The sequence below is a fragment of the Pistacia vera genome, unplaced genomic scaffold (genome assembly GCF_008641045.1).
Source record: "Pistacia vera cultivar Batoury unplaced genomic scaffold, PisVer_v2 Contig11, whole genome shotgun sequence".
Lineage (NCBI taxonomy): Eukaryota > Viridiplantae > Streptophyta > Magnoliopsida > Sapindales > Anacardiaceae > Pistacia > Pistacia vera.
The window spans coordinates 94,868-114,796 of record NW_022195137.1 but is presented as its reverse complement, the minus strand read 5'-3'; the positions used below and the strand labels follow the sequence as shown (position 1 = coordinate 114,796).

The following is a 19,929-nucleotide window of genomic DNA, read 5'->3' as shown; positions in this document are numbered from 1 at the left end:
GTAATGTTATAATAATTAAATTTTTAATCGTTAATTAAGTAATGTATAGTATAGTAAATTACTAGTTTATAATGTAATGTATATTCATAACTAATTAAGTAATTATGTAATCATTTAACATATAATGCTATAATTAAGTAAGTAATCATAATATAATGAATATTATAATATTATAATAATTGAGTAATATTACTTATAATGTAATGCTTAATGTTTATAATGAAAGTTTATAAGATAATGTTATAATAATTAAATTCTTATCATTCAATTAAGTATTGTGCTAATGTATATAGTAAATAGTAATACTAATGTTTAAAATATATATCATAACTCATAATCAATTAAGTAATTATTTAATTATGTAATGTTATATTAATTATATGATCAATTATAATAGTATAATGTAATGTTTAATGAATTAATAATCATACTATAAATCTAAATTTAATATTTAATTAATTAAATTTCAAATCTTTGATTAATATACTAATGTATAATAGAATGTTTAATGATTAAGTATTATTATAAATATATAAGGTAATGCTATAACTAATTAATTTTTTAATCGTTAATTAAGTAATGTATATAATAGTAAATTAGTAAATTACTAATGTTTATAATGTAATGTTAAAATTCATAACTAATTATGTAATTATGTAACATTTAACTATGTAATACTATAATTAAGTAGTGATCATAATATATAATGTAATATAATAATATTATAATTTAATTGAGTAATTATTTAACTATAATGTAATGTAATTAATGTTATAATGAAAGTTTATAAGGTAATGTTATAATTAATTAAATTTCTTATCATTTAATTAGTATTGTGCTAATGTTTATGTAGCAATTAGTAATATTAATGTTTAAAACATAATATCATAACTCATATCAATAAGTAATTATTTAATTATGTAATGTTATAATTAATTATATTATCATACTATAATGTAATGTTATAGTGAATTAACTATTAAATAAATACTATAAATTTTTAATGTATATTATAATAATAAATTTTTAATCATTTAATAAGTTTGTACTAATGTTTATAATAAGTCATTAATTAAGTAGTAATCAATATGTAATGTATAATTATATTAATATAAATCAATTAAGTAATGTTAAAAATTAAATTAATTAAGTAATCATTTAACTATAATGTAATGTTATAATTGATTAAGTATGATATTAAATAGAATTAAATTTATTAATGTTTATCAATTATCATATATAATTAATTAATTACTAATTTATTATAGTATACTTAGAACTTGATATTGAAGTAATAACTAATATATATTACTCAATCAAATATAATATTTATTCAAAAATAATTCTTTTAATAACATTAAAAATGAAAACACTTTTAATTGGATCTAATTCCAATTATCACTTAATTGATCAAAACTTAATATTAATGTATTATAATATATTAAAGCTTTTAATATGGTGTAATTTATATGTAATAAGTATAATTGTATTCATATATTTATTTAATAGGTTATTCTAAAAATTTAACTTTTTCTATTTTAAATTTTTTATATGTAAAATAATAGAAACTCCCCATTATTTACATTTCACAAATATTTCATTATAGTCCAGGTTCCAAAATAGGTTCTAAACAGGTTCCAAAACAGGTTCCAATATAGGTTCCAAACAGGTTCCAAACAGGTTCCAAAACAGGTTCCAAAACAGGTTCCAAACAGGTTCCAAAACAGGTTCCAAAACAGGTTCCAAACAGGTTCCAAACAGGTTCCAAATAGGGTACCCCCTACAGGTTCCAAACAGGGTACCTTTTTACAGGTTCCGGTCGGTTCCGGTTCCGGGGGTAAGAAACGGAACCGAACCGCACAGTAGCGGTTCCAAAAAATTGGAACCGGAACCTACCCGCACAGTACAGGTTCTGGGTAGGTTCCGGTTACGGTTTCGGTTCTTACCCCCGGTTCCGGTTCTACCCACTACCCGTGCTCACCCCTATCCAAAACCACCCTCTCCAAGTTTAGTTTCAGATGAGAAATTATCTGTAGCTAGCAGAATGGATGACACTCTATATACTTTCAAGTTGACGCCTTTCTTTCCATCGATCTCAAGCTCCTTTCCTTCACTCATTAAGTCAAACATAAACTTTGCTGTTTGGCAATGGAAAGGAAAAGGTTTGATCAGCTTGGCATTCAATAAAATATTTAATCATATTTATTTGCTCTTCATTCCATATATATATGGTTAATTTGTTGTATATATTACCTTCTAGTCGAAATGTTCGCCATCTAATAAAGAAAAAGATACCCTAGACGAGTATAAAGATTAATCCAACCACTATAGCAAGTGAAATCCCTGTCCATTTCAGTATCTTAGGAATTGTAGCACCCAATAACAAAATCATTTACTCATATAAAAATATTGTCTTGATCCGTTTCTTTGACCATTTTTATTTACTCAATTAAGTTTGTATGTAGTAAGATACAGAAATTAAAATTACAATATTTTTTCATTGGGTTCTCATCAAACTCAATTATTTTACCTAGGCATTTAATTCTATCCACATCAATTTACTATTTTAGAAAGTTTTAAATATCTTATTAAAGGGTTTTTATACTTCGTAATTAGTTAGGTTTAATAATCTCAAGAGGATCTATAGTACGAAATTATATATGAAATTGAATAATATCCCAAAGAGGGTCTATAATAATAATAATATTTATTCCTAGCAACTCCTAAATAAACCTAGCTTGGAGCTAATTATACTCAAAATACAAGTATACACTAAATCTAAAATGAAAACAAGTGAACAAGGGACAGTTAATCCATTTTATAAATTATAAAGAGGATGAGTACTGAAATTCATGAGGAAATAACCCTCCAATTCAACGGACGAATATCCTGTTTACAAAATAATAATAATAATTCTGTCATAAAAGTTTTCTTTGAAATATTAATAATAGTCCATGCTAAACTGGAGAAATAGAATTTCGACTAAAAACACTAAGAAAGAGGTAGATTCTGATTAATAATAATCCTTACTAAGGACTTGTTAATTTGATTTTAGGTTTGTTGTTTTTCAAGTGAACACACGGTAAAAGATATATTTCTCGAATTAAAAAGTTTTTGTTTGGTATTTGTAAATACTTTATTGCTAACGCTACTTTATGAAATATTTTATTGATAGATATTTTGTTTTTTCAAAAAGGAAACCAAGCAGTGGCGGGGCAAAGAAATTGTACTGGTGGGCCTAAAGCAAAGGTCGACAACTAAAAAAGGCGTTGCCGCGTTCTACTTCTACAGTTTTGTAAACATTACTATTCGATATTCAAAGGCAAATCAACAAACCTGTCTGTTTTTTCTTGTCCGGGATTGGAGGAAGGGAAACGAGATCAAGAGCTCTAGCTTCTCCATTGATTTTAAAACTCCAGCCTAAAATATAATGAGAACTAGCAAGCATTCCTGTTGCAGAAGAGAAGCCAATATACATGAACTCATGAAAGATTGGTGAAAGATTGACGTTAAAAGACAAGAGAGGCAATCTTGGTTTGGAAGAATGTGGAGAGATGGTGACATTTAACAAATTTTCAGATGCATCGTAATCGATCCAAGCCAGGATTGGTTTTCTACTCTTGAGATTAAAATTTTGTTTCGTTGAACTGTCATCGAAGTAGGCTGCAGTTGAAGAGACATTCGAATTCAAGCTGTTGATGGCGATGCCAACATTGTTGCCTTGCATGTCGTAAAGCTCTTGAGATTCAACATTGTTACTTTGAACTGTATCGAACTCAACAGCAAATAAATGATTTGAAAAGTTTTTCACATTACCAAAGAGGCCTAGGTACTGACTTGGAAAACCTTTGAGGTCTTTAGATGTTGAGATCGTGAAGGCGAGGCCTTGGCCACCAAGTTCTGGATATTCAGGGACAATAACTAGAGCAAAAGAGGTGGAGAAAGAAAAGACTTGTCCATTTGTGGAGTTCTTGAACTGGATCGGCGAGCTATAGAAGGCTTGACCTGGTAAATAAGAGGTATCGTTTGTTAAGCAAAGAATGCCACTTTTCTTTATTTTTGCCTCTCGACGTAAGGTTATGTTGGAGTTCAAATCTTTGAATCCCGGATAAAAGAGTTTATTGAGTTGGGATGATACTGGAGTGGAGAGAAACAAGAGAGCAGAGAAATGTCGTTTACTCTTAATAATATAGATATAGTATACATTAATTTGTTTTCTTTTTCGTCTTCCGTAATTCTTAAATTCTGACTCAGAAACAAAATTTTCTTTTGAACGGTTTTAGAAAATATTAGCAAGACCCTTAAAGTATGAGAAGTCACCTAATTTATCTGAGATTTGACAAAAGCATCATTTACCTCCCTAAAATTTGAGCGAGGTAACAAATTTCCTTAAACCTCAGGAGAGATAAAAGACAATGGACGGACGAGAAAACCCGACCAAAATATTAAAGCTATAAGATTTCATGCCCGAGAATTTTCAACGAGAGTTTTCAGTGATTAAAACGTTTCGCTAGCGGTCAGAGTTTCAAACTAGCATTCCCTGATGATTCACGCAAAATCTTAAATATCGTATGTGAAATGTCGGAATTTTCCCTTTATCCGTAGTGACGTGTTATGTCAACTCTTCTTTTTCACGTGTTATCTCTTAATGAGTAAATTACTAATTAGTCCCCGCCAGTCCACAGACTCCACACCTAACAAAAAATAAACAATATAAGTATGTAACCTTCCTGATGAACTGATTAAGACTACACCGGCAAAATGGGGATTATACCCGTGGGTGCACCCGTATCCATGTATTTCAAATAGGTACAGGTTAATATATTTAGGGGGCGTTTGGTTCAAGGAATGTTGGATTACTGGAAAGATAGATTACCTTGAAGATTACTGGAAATCTTTAGAAAAATATGTTTAGTTAATTGGTGGGTATGTTATATTAATATGTTTGGTTGGGAGGAATAAATTGGTGGGTATGTTATTTAAATTACTGAATTGTCCTCTAATTAAATAATATTATTATATTATTTTTTAGATTATTATAACCCCTCTATATTTAAAAAATTAGCAAAAACAATCTCATAATAAAAGTTTGAAAAATTAACAATGCACCCCCACCAACCAAGCCACTGTCGGCCGCCGGAAACCACTGCAGACCGTTGGCATCCGGTAACCTAACGGCGCACAGAAGGCAGGAAATGGCCTCCGTGCACCGTATGGCCATTTCCAGCCAGAGATCTGGCCGGAAATGGCCACAGACGTTGCTGTTAACGACCATCGATCTGGCGGCCAGATCGACGACAGATCTGGCTGTTAATGATCAGATTGGTCAATCTGGCCGTCAATCTGGTCGTCAACGACCAGATCGATCGATCTGGCAATCAACGGCTAGATTAGATCTGGCCATTAATGGCCATATCGACGCACGGCGGCTATTTTCAGCCTTCCGTGCACCGTTCCGATGGTTAGCCACGGCGGTGGTTGCCGACAGCTGGCTGCAGCTAGTGGTTGGAGGTGGTGGCCTGGGTAGGTTGTAATTTGTTTTGAATTTAAGGGTATTTTTGTCCAAAATTTGAATTAATTGGGGTGAAATAGTAAAAGCTATATTCACGTAAATAAATTCAAAAATAAGGGCATTATTGTCCTAAAATTTTATTAATAAGGGATAGAATTGTAACAAAAAAAATAACCCCGGTAATCTTAGAATACCTAAGAAAATGGAGGTAATCAGATTACCTTCAATATTACCAATAGTAACCACGATTGGTATTTGCAGATTACCGGTATCTTACATTATTTAACCACCAAACATGGTAATCAAGTAATATAAGTTTACACCTTCTATCGGCCTAGACCGATTTATAAGTTTACACCTTCGATCAGCTTAAACCGATTCATAAGTTTACACCTTCGATCAACCTAGACCGATTCATAAGTTACACCTTTGATCAGCCCAGACTGATTCATAAGTTACACCTTTGATCAGCCTAGACCGATTCATAAGTTTACACCTTCGATCGGTCTAGACCGATTCATAAGTATATACCTTCGATCGGCCTAGATCGATTTATAGATTTACACATTCAATTGGCCTAGGCCGATTGAAGGACTTGCACCTCAAATCGACAAGTCATCGACCCAATCCACACAACGATCCATCCGACCTAACATGCTGCTATCACTAATCCGTTCAGTCTGCACTCATTCGATTAAATCTACTCTCTAAGCTAAATAATCTTTAACTTAGAGAGTGGAAGGCTAACTGTTAGGGCCAAAAATCATCTTGAGCCTGACAAGGCCCAATAACGAAATAAACATGTCACGGCCTAAGGCTTTTGCCCAATCCCGATTGGGTCTACGCTTAAAATCAACTTGTGAATTGCCCACTTTATGAGTTGGGCTATCCTACAAGTCAAGTTGAACTGGGTTCTAGCCCATTAGCCTACAACAGTCCATAAATAGGAAATCATAATCATATTCTATTTCCTCTTCTGCTCAGATTTATAATCTTACTTAAACTATTAAACTTAATTTGATAAAGTCAAGAAACCATATTTCTTTCTTGAGAGGGATTATCTCCCAAAAAAGAGGACTTAGTGTCCTACTAGGATTCCAATCCCTTGGGTTCACTATAAAAACATAGGCTTGCCCTCTCATCATGCATGCAATCTCCCATAGTCAATCTACTCTACTCAAAACCATCTATTTGCTCTTGAAGTTCTTGCTCCCAAGAACCAGACGCCTCGCCGTAGTCCTAGCCTTCGACAAGACTCTTGGTAATTCTTCATCTCCTTAATTCTTATTAAATAATCTCTTTCAGCCTTGTTGACTTGAGCATCGGAGTGCCTACAGCAAACACCACCTCGGTGTTTTCTGTAAGCTTCATGCTTGTCCTTTCATGTGTGCAGGTCTAGCAGATTGTTAGTGGTCTCAACCTCACGAGATCAAACCCTATTTTCATGACGGTAGATTTTTTGCATTTACAATTATTGTATAAACTTAGGGGCTGTTTGGTCGGAGGTTATATAAGATTACTCCAATAATGTCATCGTATATTATTAACATTACCATGTTTGGTTATCAAGTAATATAAAGTTCTCATAATCTTTAATATTCAATAATCATTGTTGGTTATATAGGTGGTAATCTGAATACCACCCATTTTTTAGGTTTCTCATATTACTTGGTAATCTTATTTTTATTATAATTTTACCCCTAACTATTAAAACTCTTGGACAAGAATGCCCTTGGTTTGAAAACAATTTACATGAACCTACCATAACCACCTTAGCCACCCAAGAGGACTGTTGACTGCCGCTAGCAGTCACTAGAATGGTGAACTTATTGGCCAATCGTTCGCCAAATTAGCCTTTTCTAACCAAATATCCATGTCAGATTTGGCCAAAAACGGCATGGATGTGGCCGAAAATGGTCATTTCCAGTCAGATCCATGCGCACGATCGGCCAGAGCTGGTTGATCACCGTTACGCCGACTGTCGACAAAGGCCAAAAGTGGTGGGCGGCAATCGATGGTGATGGGATGGTGGCTGGGGTGTTTTTTTTTTAATTTTAAACTTTTTTGGTGGCTAGAATGATAAAATACAAATTAATAATAATATTAAAATATAAGGGCAATTTAGTAAAAGGATCCCCCCAAAAATATTTTATTCCTTTCAACCAAACATATCAATATAAGATACCCATCAATTTAATCCTATCTCGGGTAAGGCTAGAGGTACAAAGAAATTTACAAAGATTTTTTGTATAAAGTGATGTGACAAGGAGATGAATGGAAGAGTGAATATGATGACTTTGACTTTTTTTCATTTACTTTTCCATTCATCTCCTGCCACATCACTTTGTACAATAAATCTTTGTAAATTTCTTTGTACATCTAGCATTATTGTAAAAATAAAAAGAGTAATGCTACACCCACAACCTCTTCTCACAAACTTTTTCTCACAATCTCGACATGACACCCACAATTGGTCAGTCGTAATTTATCAGGTGGAATCTATTACAAGCTGCCACATCGAAGTTGTGAGAGAAAGTTTATGAGAACAGGTTATAAGTATAACATTTTCCAAATAAAAATTGTGAAAAGGATTGGTAAAGCTAGCTCTTATGTTTATGTTTTGCTTTTTTCTCTTATTGGAATTTGGACATGCTCACATGGATTGTTGGGTAGATGTTTCTCCATATTATATTGAATTATTGAGTCATTTGGGTTTAATTATCTGAAATTATGTAATAGGACTAATTAATGCAAGTAATTGCTAGTTAGTTGACTTGAGCCAAATTCGGTTTGCCTTTATCAAGTCTTCCCCTCTTTTATCAACTTTCCAGTATAAAGAGATGAGACTTTGAACCAAGTAATAATAGATAGGCAAAAAGCAAAAGGAAATTAATCACTGATTTTTTATTTTTCATTTTTTCTCTTTTTCCAAATATATCGTCCATATATTAAAATCAAACAATAAAGCAAGAATTCGATGGGAATTCAATGGGACAGCCTCAGAAAATGAAGGTTAGTATAAAAAGAAAATAGTAGTTATCCTCAATTATTAGGATTCATTCATAACAGTTTAATTACGTATGATACTTATCCGAGATATTGATATTTTGGAAATAGTTTTGGAAATGTGGTAACATTAATCCATGTGTAAAATGTATCATATCATGCATAAACATAGAGTTGGGCAGAAAGCTCGAGCCCAAGGATTGGTCTCGGGCCCTAAGGAGGGGTGACCGGGCCCAGGCTAGTCCCTCACCCAAGGCCCAAGCCTGGGATCGATCCTAGACCTAGGTCTAGTTAATTTCAAAATACCCCTTACAAAATAACCAAAACCCCCTTATAATTTGAAATACATAATAAATTTAGGGGTTAACATGTAATTAAAACCATTATAAATTTATAACCATTCATCTATATTTATTTACTAATTAATCAAAAATTTAAAAATCACCCCTTGATAAATTACAAAAACCCCTTACATAATTATTATTACCCCCAAATATATAAACAATTAGGGGGCTAAATGGATAGTTACTAGGCTCACATAGGACTGGTACCGGTCATTGAGAGCCTAGGCTTGGGACCACTCGGGCCCAACTTTGCCCACCTCTACATATACATGAAACAGGTGACTCTATATAAGTTGCACTACATCCGGCCAAGAAAAAGGGTCCATCCGTACCCGTAATGTATGGGTTTTATATTTCATTACCCATTTAGAAATCTAACCCGTTTTACTTGTATTTGTTTTGACTCAGCCTGTACCCACTCGGCCCACTCGTTTCCACCTATTTCCACCCAGCTCACCCGTTTGCCAGGTCTGATGAAGACCAAATCAACCACAAATAAATTAAGACAGTAAGACATAGAATAATGAATAATGAATAATATTAAGAGAAAATGGCATATTCCCACCCGAGGTTTAGCAAAATCCCAATTCGATACCCCTGGTTGCATTTATTCCAGATTCCCTCTCTTAAAATAATGGTGTTTCCTTTATTTTAACAAATTCCCAACTTTTTATTGTAGCGCGACGTATGTTAGCACACTAAAGTGCATCTTCTTTGGTAGAAGATGGGCTCATGTTAGCAAAAAATGGCTCACATGAACAACATCCAAGTTGACAGTTTTTGGCTGATTTCCAAGTCCAAAATCACTTCCGAGACCACCGTTGGACTCCCCACCACCTTCTCTACAAAACTCATACCTTCACTTGCCAACTTCACTGATCATGGTTTCCGACCACCTCCAATAGTTACTAACAGTGTGAGTTTAAGGATGGGAATCTGGAATAAATGCAACCAAGGGTATCAAATGGGGATTTTGCTAAACCTCAGGGTGGAAATAAATAATATATCTCTTTTTTTAATAAACTACTCCACGATTTTTTTTTTTTTTTTTTTTTTTTTTAGACAACCCAAACAAGTAAACTCAATTAAAATTTTATATAAAAAAACCTTAGGTTTTCTAATAATCCTTATATTGGTAGGTTTTGTATCCGGGTGATCCATGTGGAGAAAACCTTCAAAATTAAAACTCAACTTAACACCATGCAATGGAACTCCAAGGTACTAAACTGTGAGACGATTGCAACAAAAAAGAAACAGGCCGTTAGAAGGCTAATTATTCAATATCGATTGAACTTGAAGCAAATCTGATAAAACACATTATAAAAAGGGTGGGAAAAACATATTTCCAGTTTTCTCTTTACGATTCCGACGACAAGCCTTCACCGAGTTGAGTTACCAATTTCCCTATTCACCGAAAACCCTAGAAATTGAGATGATGGTTGGTGAACAATTGAAGGCTGAGATATTGAGGCTTTTAAAGAGTAAGGATCGGTGAGTGCAATGATGGCGATGGAGGTGATTTCCAGTGAGTGAATCGACCAAAAATCGAAAAAAATCAACAATGACAACAACCGCCTTTTGCCAGCTATTAGTGAGGCGAACAGAGGTGGGGTGAGATGAGTTTTGGTCAGGAGGCTGAGGGGAGTACTTTCGTGGTGATAGGGAGGGTTGTCGATGTCAGTGGTGATGACATCTAGTAGAAATCGAATCGATTGCGGCTAGATCTTGGGTAGATTTTCTGTGGAATGGCTCAAGGGATTGGGATTGCATTTGGTGTATTGTCGCCGCCAACTAGTCTACCGCCAATGGTGTGTTTGCTAAAATTCAAACCTGTATGAACTTAACTATAATTTTTAGAGTTGTATTTGCTAAATTTTAAACTTTTGGACACCTGGGTTTGACTGAATGGTCAAACTGGTCAACCCAAGACCCGACAACTTTGTCGAGTTTCATCTCGGGTCGGTATTAAAACATTGGTGGTCGGCGATTTTGGGGCAATCGTGGGCAGGGGTGATATGGGTTTCCGTATGGGGGTTAAGGAGAAGTGTTTGGTGGTGTTTATGGTGTCTAATGACACCAAAATTAGTCAAAATGGCGTGAGAGGCAGTCATGCAGATTGTTGGAAAATGGCACAAGACTAGTCCAAAAAAATTTGATCAAGGTCGGAAAAAGGTGGAACAAGGCTAAAGGTTAACCAGGCAACACAAAGGAAACTGAGCAATCGTAAAAAAACACTGCAAACGGCCGGCAGAGACATCGACAATGGCGAGGATTTGGGTTTGGCTGGGGAATTTTTTCAAACAGATGGAGTGCCAATAGCTTCAAAGCTTCAAACTCCCACACCTGAATTCAAACAATCCTAGAAAATCAACACAAAACACTTCAGTAACAAGCACAATTGACCTCTAATCAAACACACATTCAGTCTCCTTTCAAAAACTTCAAAAACAAACTCCAATAAAACCCAATTTCACCAAAGTCACAAAACCCTAATGGAGGGCTCAAACAGCTAACGACAGACAACTAGGGTCAAGGCTATTGGGGGTTTTGGAGGTAGGAGACCGGTGAGTTGATTGGTGGTCTCAAGAGGGATTTCCGGCACTGGAAGCAGTTGGAAAAGGGCAAGAATCGCATGAACCAACCATATACGGTGGCTAGCAAATGGAGGGGTTAAATAACGGGAGTGGGAGGGTTTTTGGTGAGGGAGTGATGGGGAGTATTTTGGTGGTGATGGGAGGGCTTAACGACGCTAAATTTAGGCTAAAATGGCCCGAATATGCGGCCGAACGATGGGGTAAGAAAAAAAGAAGAAGAGTAAGGGGTATTTTCGTTTTCACAATGAATATCACTCTATTTAACGGAAATTATTAATGGAATATAACGTTTTGGTAGTAAAGGTGTATTTTGAAACTTTTTTAATAGAAAAGTGTAATTAGGCCATTATTTGGGTGGGAAAAAATCATTTACACTATTTTATTTCATGTAAGGGTAAGAAAGTAATTTTAAAAGTTTGAATAACTATCTTTTAAAAATAAATTAAATTACTATTACAAATAAAAATTAAAAAACTAGCAAAACTTTTGAAAAAAAAAAAAAAGGGACTCATTCTTCAACCTTTTGTTTGATCTTAAATGTTTATGACCATGCTTAGCGGACCATCTAGGCTCATGTTCGACCTAGTTTTGAGCCCAGTTAACTGATTAATTATTTATTTAACACTTTTAAATTAAGGGTATTTAACGAAAATTAGCATATTGCTTTTCACATTATTAAATTTAAATATTAATATTGGATCATTAAATGGAAATTTAACATAATGTTATAAACAGTTTTGTATTTAAATATAGAGTAATGCTACAGTTATCGAAAAGAGCGCACTGAATTCATGCACCGAATGACGTGGTACAATCCTAACCATCGATTAATATTAACTCATAATTAATTGACGGTCATGATTGTGTCACGTCATTTGGTGCGCTGCTTTCGGTGACTGTATTATTTTCCTTAAATATATCATTTCTTTTGCTAATTGAATTCATCTTCGCATAAGGTATATGTTACACTTAATATTTATATTCAGCTTCTGAGAACTTTGAAAGATTGGCCACCTTTACGTTCAGAATCTCCAAGGTTGTTAATGAGGATAAAATTGAGGCTTAACAAAGTTTTTACAAAGATGATCATTCTCTTAATAAGGTATATTCTCTATTTGTTGTGACAGACCAATCCCATGAAAAATAATGCATGGCTAGAAAAACAGGGAAAAATAATAACACACATGAAACACACGATAATTTATGTGGTTCGGCTTTTTAACTTATGTCTACGAATGAAGATAAAAGAAAAATTTCACTAACAAAATAAAGTATCCAAAGTTTGGTGAAACTCTCAATCCCACAACCCAAATACACCCAATGGCTCTTACACTCACACACTCTAATATCTCTATCTAACTCAAGCTTTGCGTCTCTAGTGTTTGTATTGCTTGAGAATTTGTGTGATGATCTTGCCCTCAAAATACACCCATATATATGGTGAAGGGAAACCATTTCATGTCAAAGTTTACGGGACAAAATAAGGGATTTGCAAAGACCTTGTAGCTGCCATATTAGCTTTGAGAGTAGACTTTGTTTGACAGACATGAAGTTAAAATTTTGCTTCCAATTCGGTGGCATTAAATGTCTCTATAGAAGTCAATTTGAAGTCTTTGAACATGTGTGAATGTGGAAAAAAAATATAAAAAAACATGTGAACACAACTTTGCACTATTTAAGCCACTTTTTTTATACTATTGATTTTATAAGTAAAGTTTTGACCATTTTCTTCATCGTTTCTTCCGTGGGTCTCAATTTATCAGGCAGACCTTAAACTGATACCTAGCTATTTTCAGACTTCAATCTTACCAGCCTCCGAGTTCGAGCTATTTGACGCTGTCTAAAATTTTTTTTATCAATTAATGTTGCTAATTTAATTGCATTGTTAACTATAGTGTAACAAATAGAACGGAAATGTGATTAAATCTTCTCTATTGACAACAATTTTGTACCCGAAAAAGGGTTCACAGGATAAGTTGATCGATTAAAAACATTAGAAAGCTCAATACATTCATTATAATATGGGAAAAAATTGGAAAAAGAATATGTAGATGTACTTTCTAAACTGTATGTCTTTCTGACAATTCATGACAGCATGTATACACAACCAGAAAAAAGGTTTTGGGCTACGTGGAAGAGTCATTGTTTTAAACCACCTAACGCGTTCTGAAGTAAAATCGACACAGAAAAGTGTCAGGAACCGTGCCGCATAAGGCCAGTCATTTTACAAGAAAAGCGACTCAGGACAGCCGCGTCATTTACGGAATAAGAAGATAAACGACGGTAATTCGTGTTTGCTTTAGCTTCAATACAACACTTATTGTGTCGTGCCTTCAGCACTGCCTAGGAACAGCGCATACCAAGATAAACGACGGTAATTCGTGTCTGCTTTAGCTTCATGACCGTAATTCGATATTCTGTGCAATTTGATAGAAATACGAATAGATAAAAAATAAAAAAAGTTATATGTTTGGATTGAAATGTATATAAGAAAATTAAAGAACTCGTACCTTTATTGTGGATCTAACACAGATATGGTTAAGTTATTTATTGTACAATTCTCTGCCTTAATTTCCTTGGAATTGTCTTGATCAGCAGGTATTCTTTCAGTGGAAAATGCTGGTTGCTTTGGCTTTGATAATTTTACAACATCACTTCCTAACATTCATGTAGTCAAAGCGAAACATCACAGTCGATTAAGGCGGTGCAGATGTTCGAGTCAAAGCTACCCATGAAATTGAATCCTGTAAGGATTTAAGATTTTGAATAGACCATACCCAGCCTCATAATTCTGGGATAAAAACGTTTCGCCACTAACAGTTTCAAACTAACCTTCATTGATTCAAACCAAAAATCATATTGAATTATCCCCAGAAAAACGAAAATTCCCGCATCGCTATATATAAATATTTAGTGACATGTGATCCCTAATTAGAAAAACGTGTTAGCTTTTCAAACCCAAAAGGCTAACCTATTAGATGGAGGAACTCTCCCCATTTATAAGCCTAGGACCTCTCTAATACTTATCCAATCTTATGATGCCCTCGTCACAAATGAGGCTCCTTGCCTATCCGTCCACCTCACTCTTGTATGGACCTACAATCACATGTAGACACCCCTGCATGGGTGCTTGGCAGGACATCAAAAGATGTATCAGATCTGCTCTAATACCACTTGTGACAGGTTGGGAGTTTCACACCCAAAAAGTTAACATGTTAGGTGGAGGGACTCCTCCTATTAATAAACCCAAAACCTCCCCAATACGCATCTAATGTGGGATTCTTACACTGTGCTAAGAATATCATAGGACTTCAATAACTATCTTTGAGTTGCTTGAAAAATGTTTTAATCAATGTTCTAATTGTGAGTGTAAAATAATTCAGTAAATAGAACCAAAATGTGATTGAATCTCGGCTTTTCGGATTATAATGTTGTACCCAGAAAAGGGTTCACAAGATAAGTTGAATGAGAAACTGTTGAAAATTAACCTTGATTTTATTGTAGAACATTAATTTTCGACTAGAATTTGAAGGGTCTACAGTTATCCAAATTCAGTGTATATATATCAAATTAAATCTCTGTTTGTTTAGTTTCCAAAGCTTTAAATCACTCATCAATTGGACTTTTATTGAACAAGTTATGGATAATTTACTATTGACTATTCACTGGTAACCGAAAAATAGAAAAAACGGAAATGTTTGTGTCTTTTGGTGTGTAAAACATCGAGCAGATGTGAATAGCATAAGATGTCCTCAAATTAGAATCTTGAGTTTTCTTTTTAGTATATATAACTATGTACTCAAGCTATGTTTGAACAAGTGAAAAAAGAAGTTTGATTTGTGAATTCCTTTTCTATTTCTTCTTTCCTTGTGAGCTTTGTGCCCATCTTGCTTCCAACAGAAACATATATAAGAAAGCTCGATAAAATCATTATAAATACAGAAACAAAGAGGAAACAATATGTCAATCTATCATCTATGTGTCTTGAAATTGTATGCCTCTTTCTGTTGAATTCATAACAGCATGTAAAAGATCCACCAAGTAACATTTCATTATGCGCCTGCAGATTCATGATCTGCATCAGAATTATGGCCATAAATTGATACCCAGCAATGGTGCAGAGTTAAATTGTAATTACAAGTTGATATTCATGAATTGATAGAAATATGAAACTATAGACTTAAAACAAATACTTCAGTATATTAGAGGTGATATATAAGAAAATTAAAGGATTCATACCTTTATCGTGGATCTAACACAGATATGGTTAAGTTATTTATTGTACAATTTTCTGCCTTAATTTCTTTGGAATTGTCTTGATCAACGGGTATTCTTTCAGTGGAAAATGCTGGTTGCTTTGGCTTTGTTAATTTTACAACATCACTTCCTAACATACAAATAACAGCTGACATAGAGGGCCTGTCCACAGGATTGCGCTCTACACAAAGCAAGGCCACATTAATGCATCTCAAAACTGGGTCTTCAAAACATGAATCACGTAATGTTGGATGCACTAGTTCTAACACTGCACCTTCTCTCCACAATTCCCAGGCCTGGAAAAAAACCATTAAATTTAAACATTGAGATAAACATTTGTTGGTTTTAATGCATAATTAAAATAATGACACTACATTATGACTTACATATCCAACGAGATTGAGCGGCTGATCCAAATAAAAAATGCTGTTACTCCTCCTACCACTTATGATCTCCAACACTAAAACTCCAAAACTGAAGATATCAGATTTCGTAGAGAAGATGCCATCTCTAGCATATTCAGGAGCCATATAACCCCTAGATTTCATTCATGAAATACAGCCAGTTAGTATGTAACCAAATGAATAATTAAGGTGCTCCAAAATTTACATCTTCAAACAGTAAAAATTCTGAACTATTTGATATACTCACCATGTTCCGACGATTCTATTTGTATTTGCATCAGATTCAGTTGTGGCAAAAATCTTTGCCATACCGAAATCAGATATCTTGGGATTCATGTTTTTGTCTAATAATATATTGCCAGATTTCAAATCTCTATGAATTATTGTTAGTCTTGAGTACTTATGGAGATAAAGCAATCCTTGAGCAATTTCTTCAATGATGTTAAAACATTTGTCCCAATCAAACAGCTCCCTTTTAGAATCTGTTTATGAGAAAAACAGAGTGAACAAACCTATCAGGCATATGAAAAATGAATCAAGGGATTTTTAATGTGATGAAACGTACTTAGAGAAGATTTGCATACCGAAAATATACGAGTCCAAGCTTTTATTTGGCATGTATTCATAGACTAATATTTTCTCTTCCCCTTGAATGCAGAAACCCAAGAGCCGCACCAGAGTCGTGTGTTGTAATTTAGTTACTATTATCAGCTCATTCTTGAACTCCACAAGCCCTTGTCTGGATCTTCCTGAGAGCCTCTTTATTGCTATCTCTTGTCCATCAGGCAATAAACCCTGAAATAACAATCATGAAGTTGATACTCAATTTTAGACAAGCTTTATTAAGGAACCAATTTTTGTCATTCTCGTCTTCCAAATTTACCTTGTAAACAGGCCCAAAGCCACCCTCTCCAAGTTTGTTTTCAGATGAGAAGCTATTTGTAGCGTCCATGATGGATGAAAAACAGTACACTTTTAAGTTGACACCTTTCTTGCCATCGATTTCAAGCTCCTTAGCTTCACTCATTAATTCAATCAGGAACTTTTCTGTTTGGATGGAAATATGAAAAAGTTGAGCTTGATATTCAGTAAACTAATAACAGAAAAAAATATTTCATGCATACGGTTTAGTGTATTACCTTCAAGACAAAGTCTTCTCCATCTTATAAAAAGAAAAAATCCCGAGAAGAATATCACAACTAATGCTGCTGCTGCAGCAACTGAAATCAATATCCACTTCCATATTGACTGCTTCTCTGCCCAATAGAACAAAAATAAATATTTTACTTTATATATATATTGTCTTTATCCTTTGCATTGGCAATTTTATCGCCTATATGATAAACCTTTTTTTGAATGCAATTCTAGTTTAACTCCCTACTTAATGTGTGCAGTCAATACAGAAACCAAGATCATAATTTTATTTTGTTATGCATGTGATATTCTTGTTTACTTCGTTAGGAAAAAAAATTAGAAGAATAGAACTGTCAAGGAAATTTGAAAGAAGCTAGAAATTGTGGCATAAAGGTTTATATGGAGGGAAATCTGTGTTATAAAGGTTTACATGGAGAAAATCTGTTGAGTTCCTAGAAATTAGTGTATAAATGCTTTCAGATGCGTCTAATGGATCATATTAATACAAGTCATAAGTGCCTATTATGTAACAATTTAAAGAAAATCTGCAGATGTGTTAGCAGAAGGATGCATGTTCTGTTTGTGAGCATTTTAATGGCAATTTCACTTGTGTAATACCTGCATCTATTCTTCATCAAACCAATAATAATTTGGGGCAACATAGTTACCATAACAACCATTTCCCATAAGAACTATAATAATAATATCAATTATAATATGGTCTAAATGAAGCAGAGTAGGGAGATATACCTGAAGGGGCTGGACTGATGATGTAAAATGCTTCATCAGGATTAGGGATAGTTAGATTGCTTCCTCCATTCTTCATTTCCTTCAAAGGTCCAGAGAGAAACGTGCAGCCTGTCCCATCAGGATTAGGGCCTTTTTCTTGAACTCCAACACAAGTACAATTTTTCCAGCACATGTCCTTGCAGTCACTTAAGCTCAGATTTGTCCTGTTGTCAAATACACGAATAATTTGAGGATCGTTGTTAGAAATCGCCCTTCTTTCCAACTTTTGACCATACCTGCAAGATAGATCTTCCCATCTCTTACAACCAAAATCTGTGGTGTTTCCGTCGCATAAGAAAGACACAAAAAGATATTTATGAGTCAATGTATCCACCAAGGATCCATCACTCATCAACCACAAACTTGTAACACTGTTTCCATCCACCTCGTAACATGGAGTAGCTGTGTAGTTAAGGTATTTCTCATCTTGGTCTGAATACTTGCGAAAGAAATAATTTGCTGTTGGTGTGAACACTTCAATGTTTTCAAATGAAGAGCAAAAAAATGTCCCACTAGTCCAAAAATCCACACCTCGCCGCTTAACAATCAATTCTTCTTCTAAAGGATACCATTCCAGAGTGAAAGCCCCTGGAGTCGGTAGAGAATAACTTAGCCATGATGTAAGTGACCAGTTCTGACCAGTCTTGTCGTTGATCCCCAGTTTCATTCCCGGCAAGAGAGAATTCGTCGGAAGATCAAAACTTTGCCACAAGGGCGGTTCGGAATTCGCAGTCCCATCAGTGTTTGTTTCTTTCAATACGAAGTTTCCATCATCTTGCAAAACAGCAGTTAAATTGGTTCTAGATTGGCCTGAAAATAGCTTGATAGAATCCCCACTATTGTGTTTTATGAGTAGTGAACCAGTTTTGTTATAACTACGCAAAGATTGAATCAACCAACACAAGCAACAAATCAAGATCAAGAAACAAACACAATACCAACAGATTTACCGTGGTTCACTTGCTCTAAGATTGAGCAAGCTACGTCCACGTTGAACTCGAGAATCACACGAGCTCGCTGCACTAAACTGTCAAGTTTACAGATTACACAATAAGCAACACAAGTCACTGAAAAAACCCCTTCTTCAACCCGTAACCAAACCCTAGAGATTACACCCTTGAATCCCTAAGAACAGTGTATACAATACACCCAGAAATGACCTAACCAGTCACTCAACACTCAAGTTACAGGAAACACTCAACCCAACTGTAGAAACCCTAAAGGTTTAACAATGGTGTTTTACCAAAGAAGAGAGAGTAATCGAAAAACGAAAGACTAATCTCTGTGTTGCTTCAACTGCCAAAACATTCTGCTTTTATATGAGAACATTAGGGTTAAATGTCACCCGTTGGATCTCCCTTTATCATCAACGCTCAGGATTGATTCTGTCAGTTGGAGCAAAACGACGTCGTTCCACTTAAGTGTCAATACGGTAACGTTTCAAGCCATCATCCAACAAGTTTCATCTATGAGAAGGACCACTGAATCATCTCGGATAGGCATCTCTCGATTGGCTACCCAGATAGATTGACTCTCAATATTATCTCCTGACGATACTCCCAAGTACCACCCGTTCCCGGAACGTTGAGGGCTACGGAAAAAGCTCAAGGTGAATTTCCCGTTTCTTGAAACAAGAGGAACGGAAGAATTGAGCATATCACCTTGCATGAATGTGTCCGTTGCTGCATCAATAGAAGCCCAAAAGCAAAAGAAAATGAGCAAAAAGATTTTGTAGAAACTGTTAGCCATTGATAAGCTTCTAATAGAAGATGGCACATATATCCAAAGTGAGCGACCTGGGTTCATTATATATGCTCGTGCTGATTTTGATTTCACGTCTATGATGACATAATTGTCTCTTATTTTTCAGTAGTTGGCAGATTTGACCT

The 19,929-nt window shown here is 34.7% G+C and overlaps 2 protein-coding genes across 2 annotated transcripts; both read right to left on the bottom strand.

Moving 5' to 3' along the window:
* Positions 1–3,316: 3,316 nt before the first annotated feature.
* On the bottom strand, positions 3,317–14,294 carry LOC116138241 (L-type lectin-domain containing receptor kinase S.4-like). Its single transcript, XM_031423963.1, has 2 exons — positions 14,289–14,294; positions 3,317–4,180 (listed from the first exon to the last, which is right to left on the bottom strand). Exons 1-2 carry the CDS (start codon positions 14,292–14,294, stop codon positions 3,317–3,319), a joined length of 870 nt encoding a protein of 289 aa, XP_031279823.1.
* A 1,403-nt stretch (positions 14,295–15,697) lies between these two features.
* On the bottom strand, positions 15,698–19,789 carry LOC116138230 (G-type lectin S-receptor-like serine/threonine-protein kinase At1g11330). The gene is made up of 8 exons (XM_031423952.1): positions 19,608–19,789; positions 18,002–18,915; positions 17,257–17,373; positions 17,001–17,164; positions 16,702–16,912; positions 16,365–16,599; positions 16,100–16,250; positions 15,698–16,009 (listed from the first exon to the last, which is right to left on the bottom strand). The coding sequence occupies exons 1-8, from the start codon at positions 19,787–19,789 to the stop codon at positions 15,698–15,700; spliced, it is 2,286 nt and encodes a 761-aa protein (XP_031279812.1).
* Between the last annotated feature and the right edge of the window lie 140 nt (positions 19,790–19,929).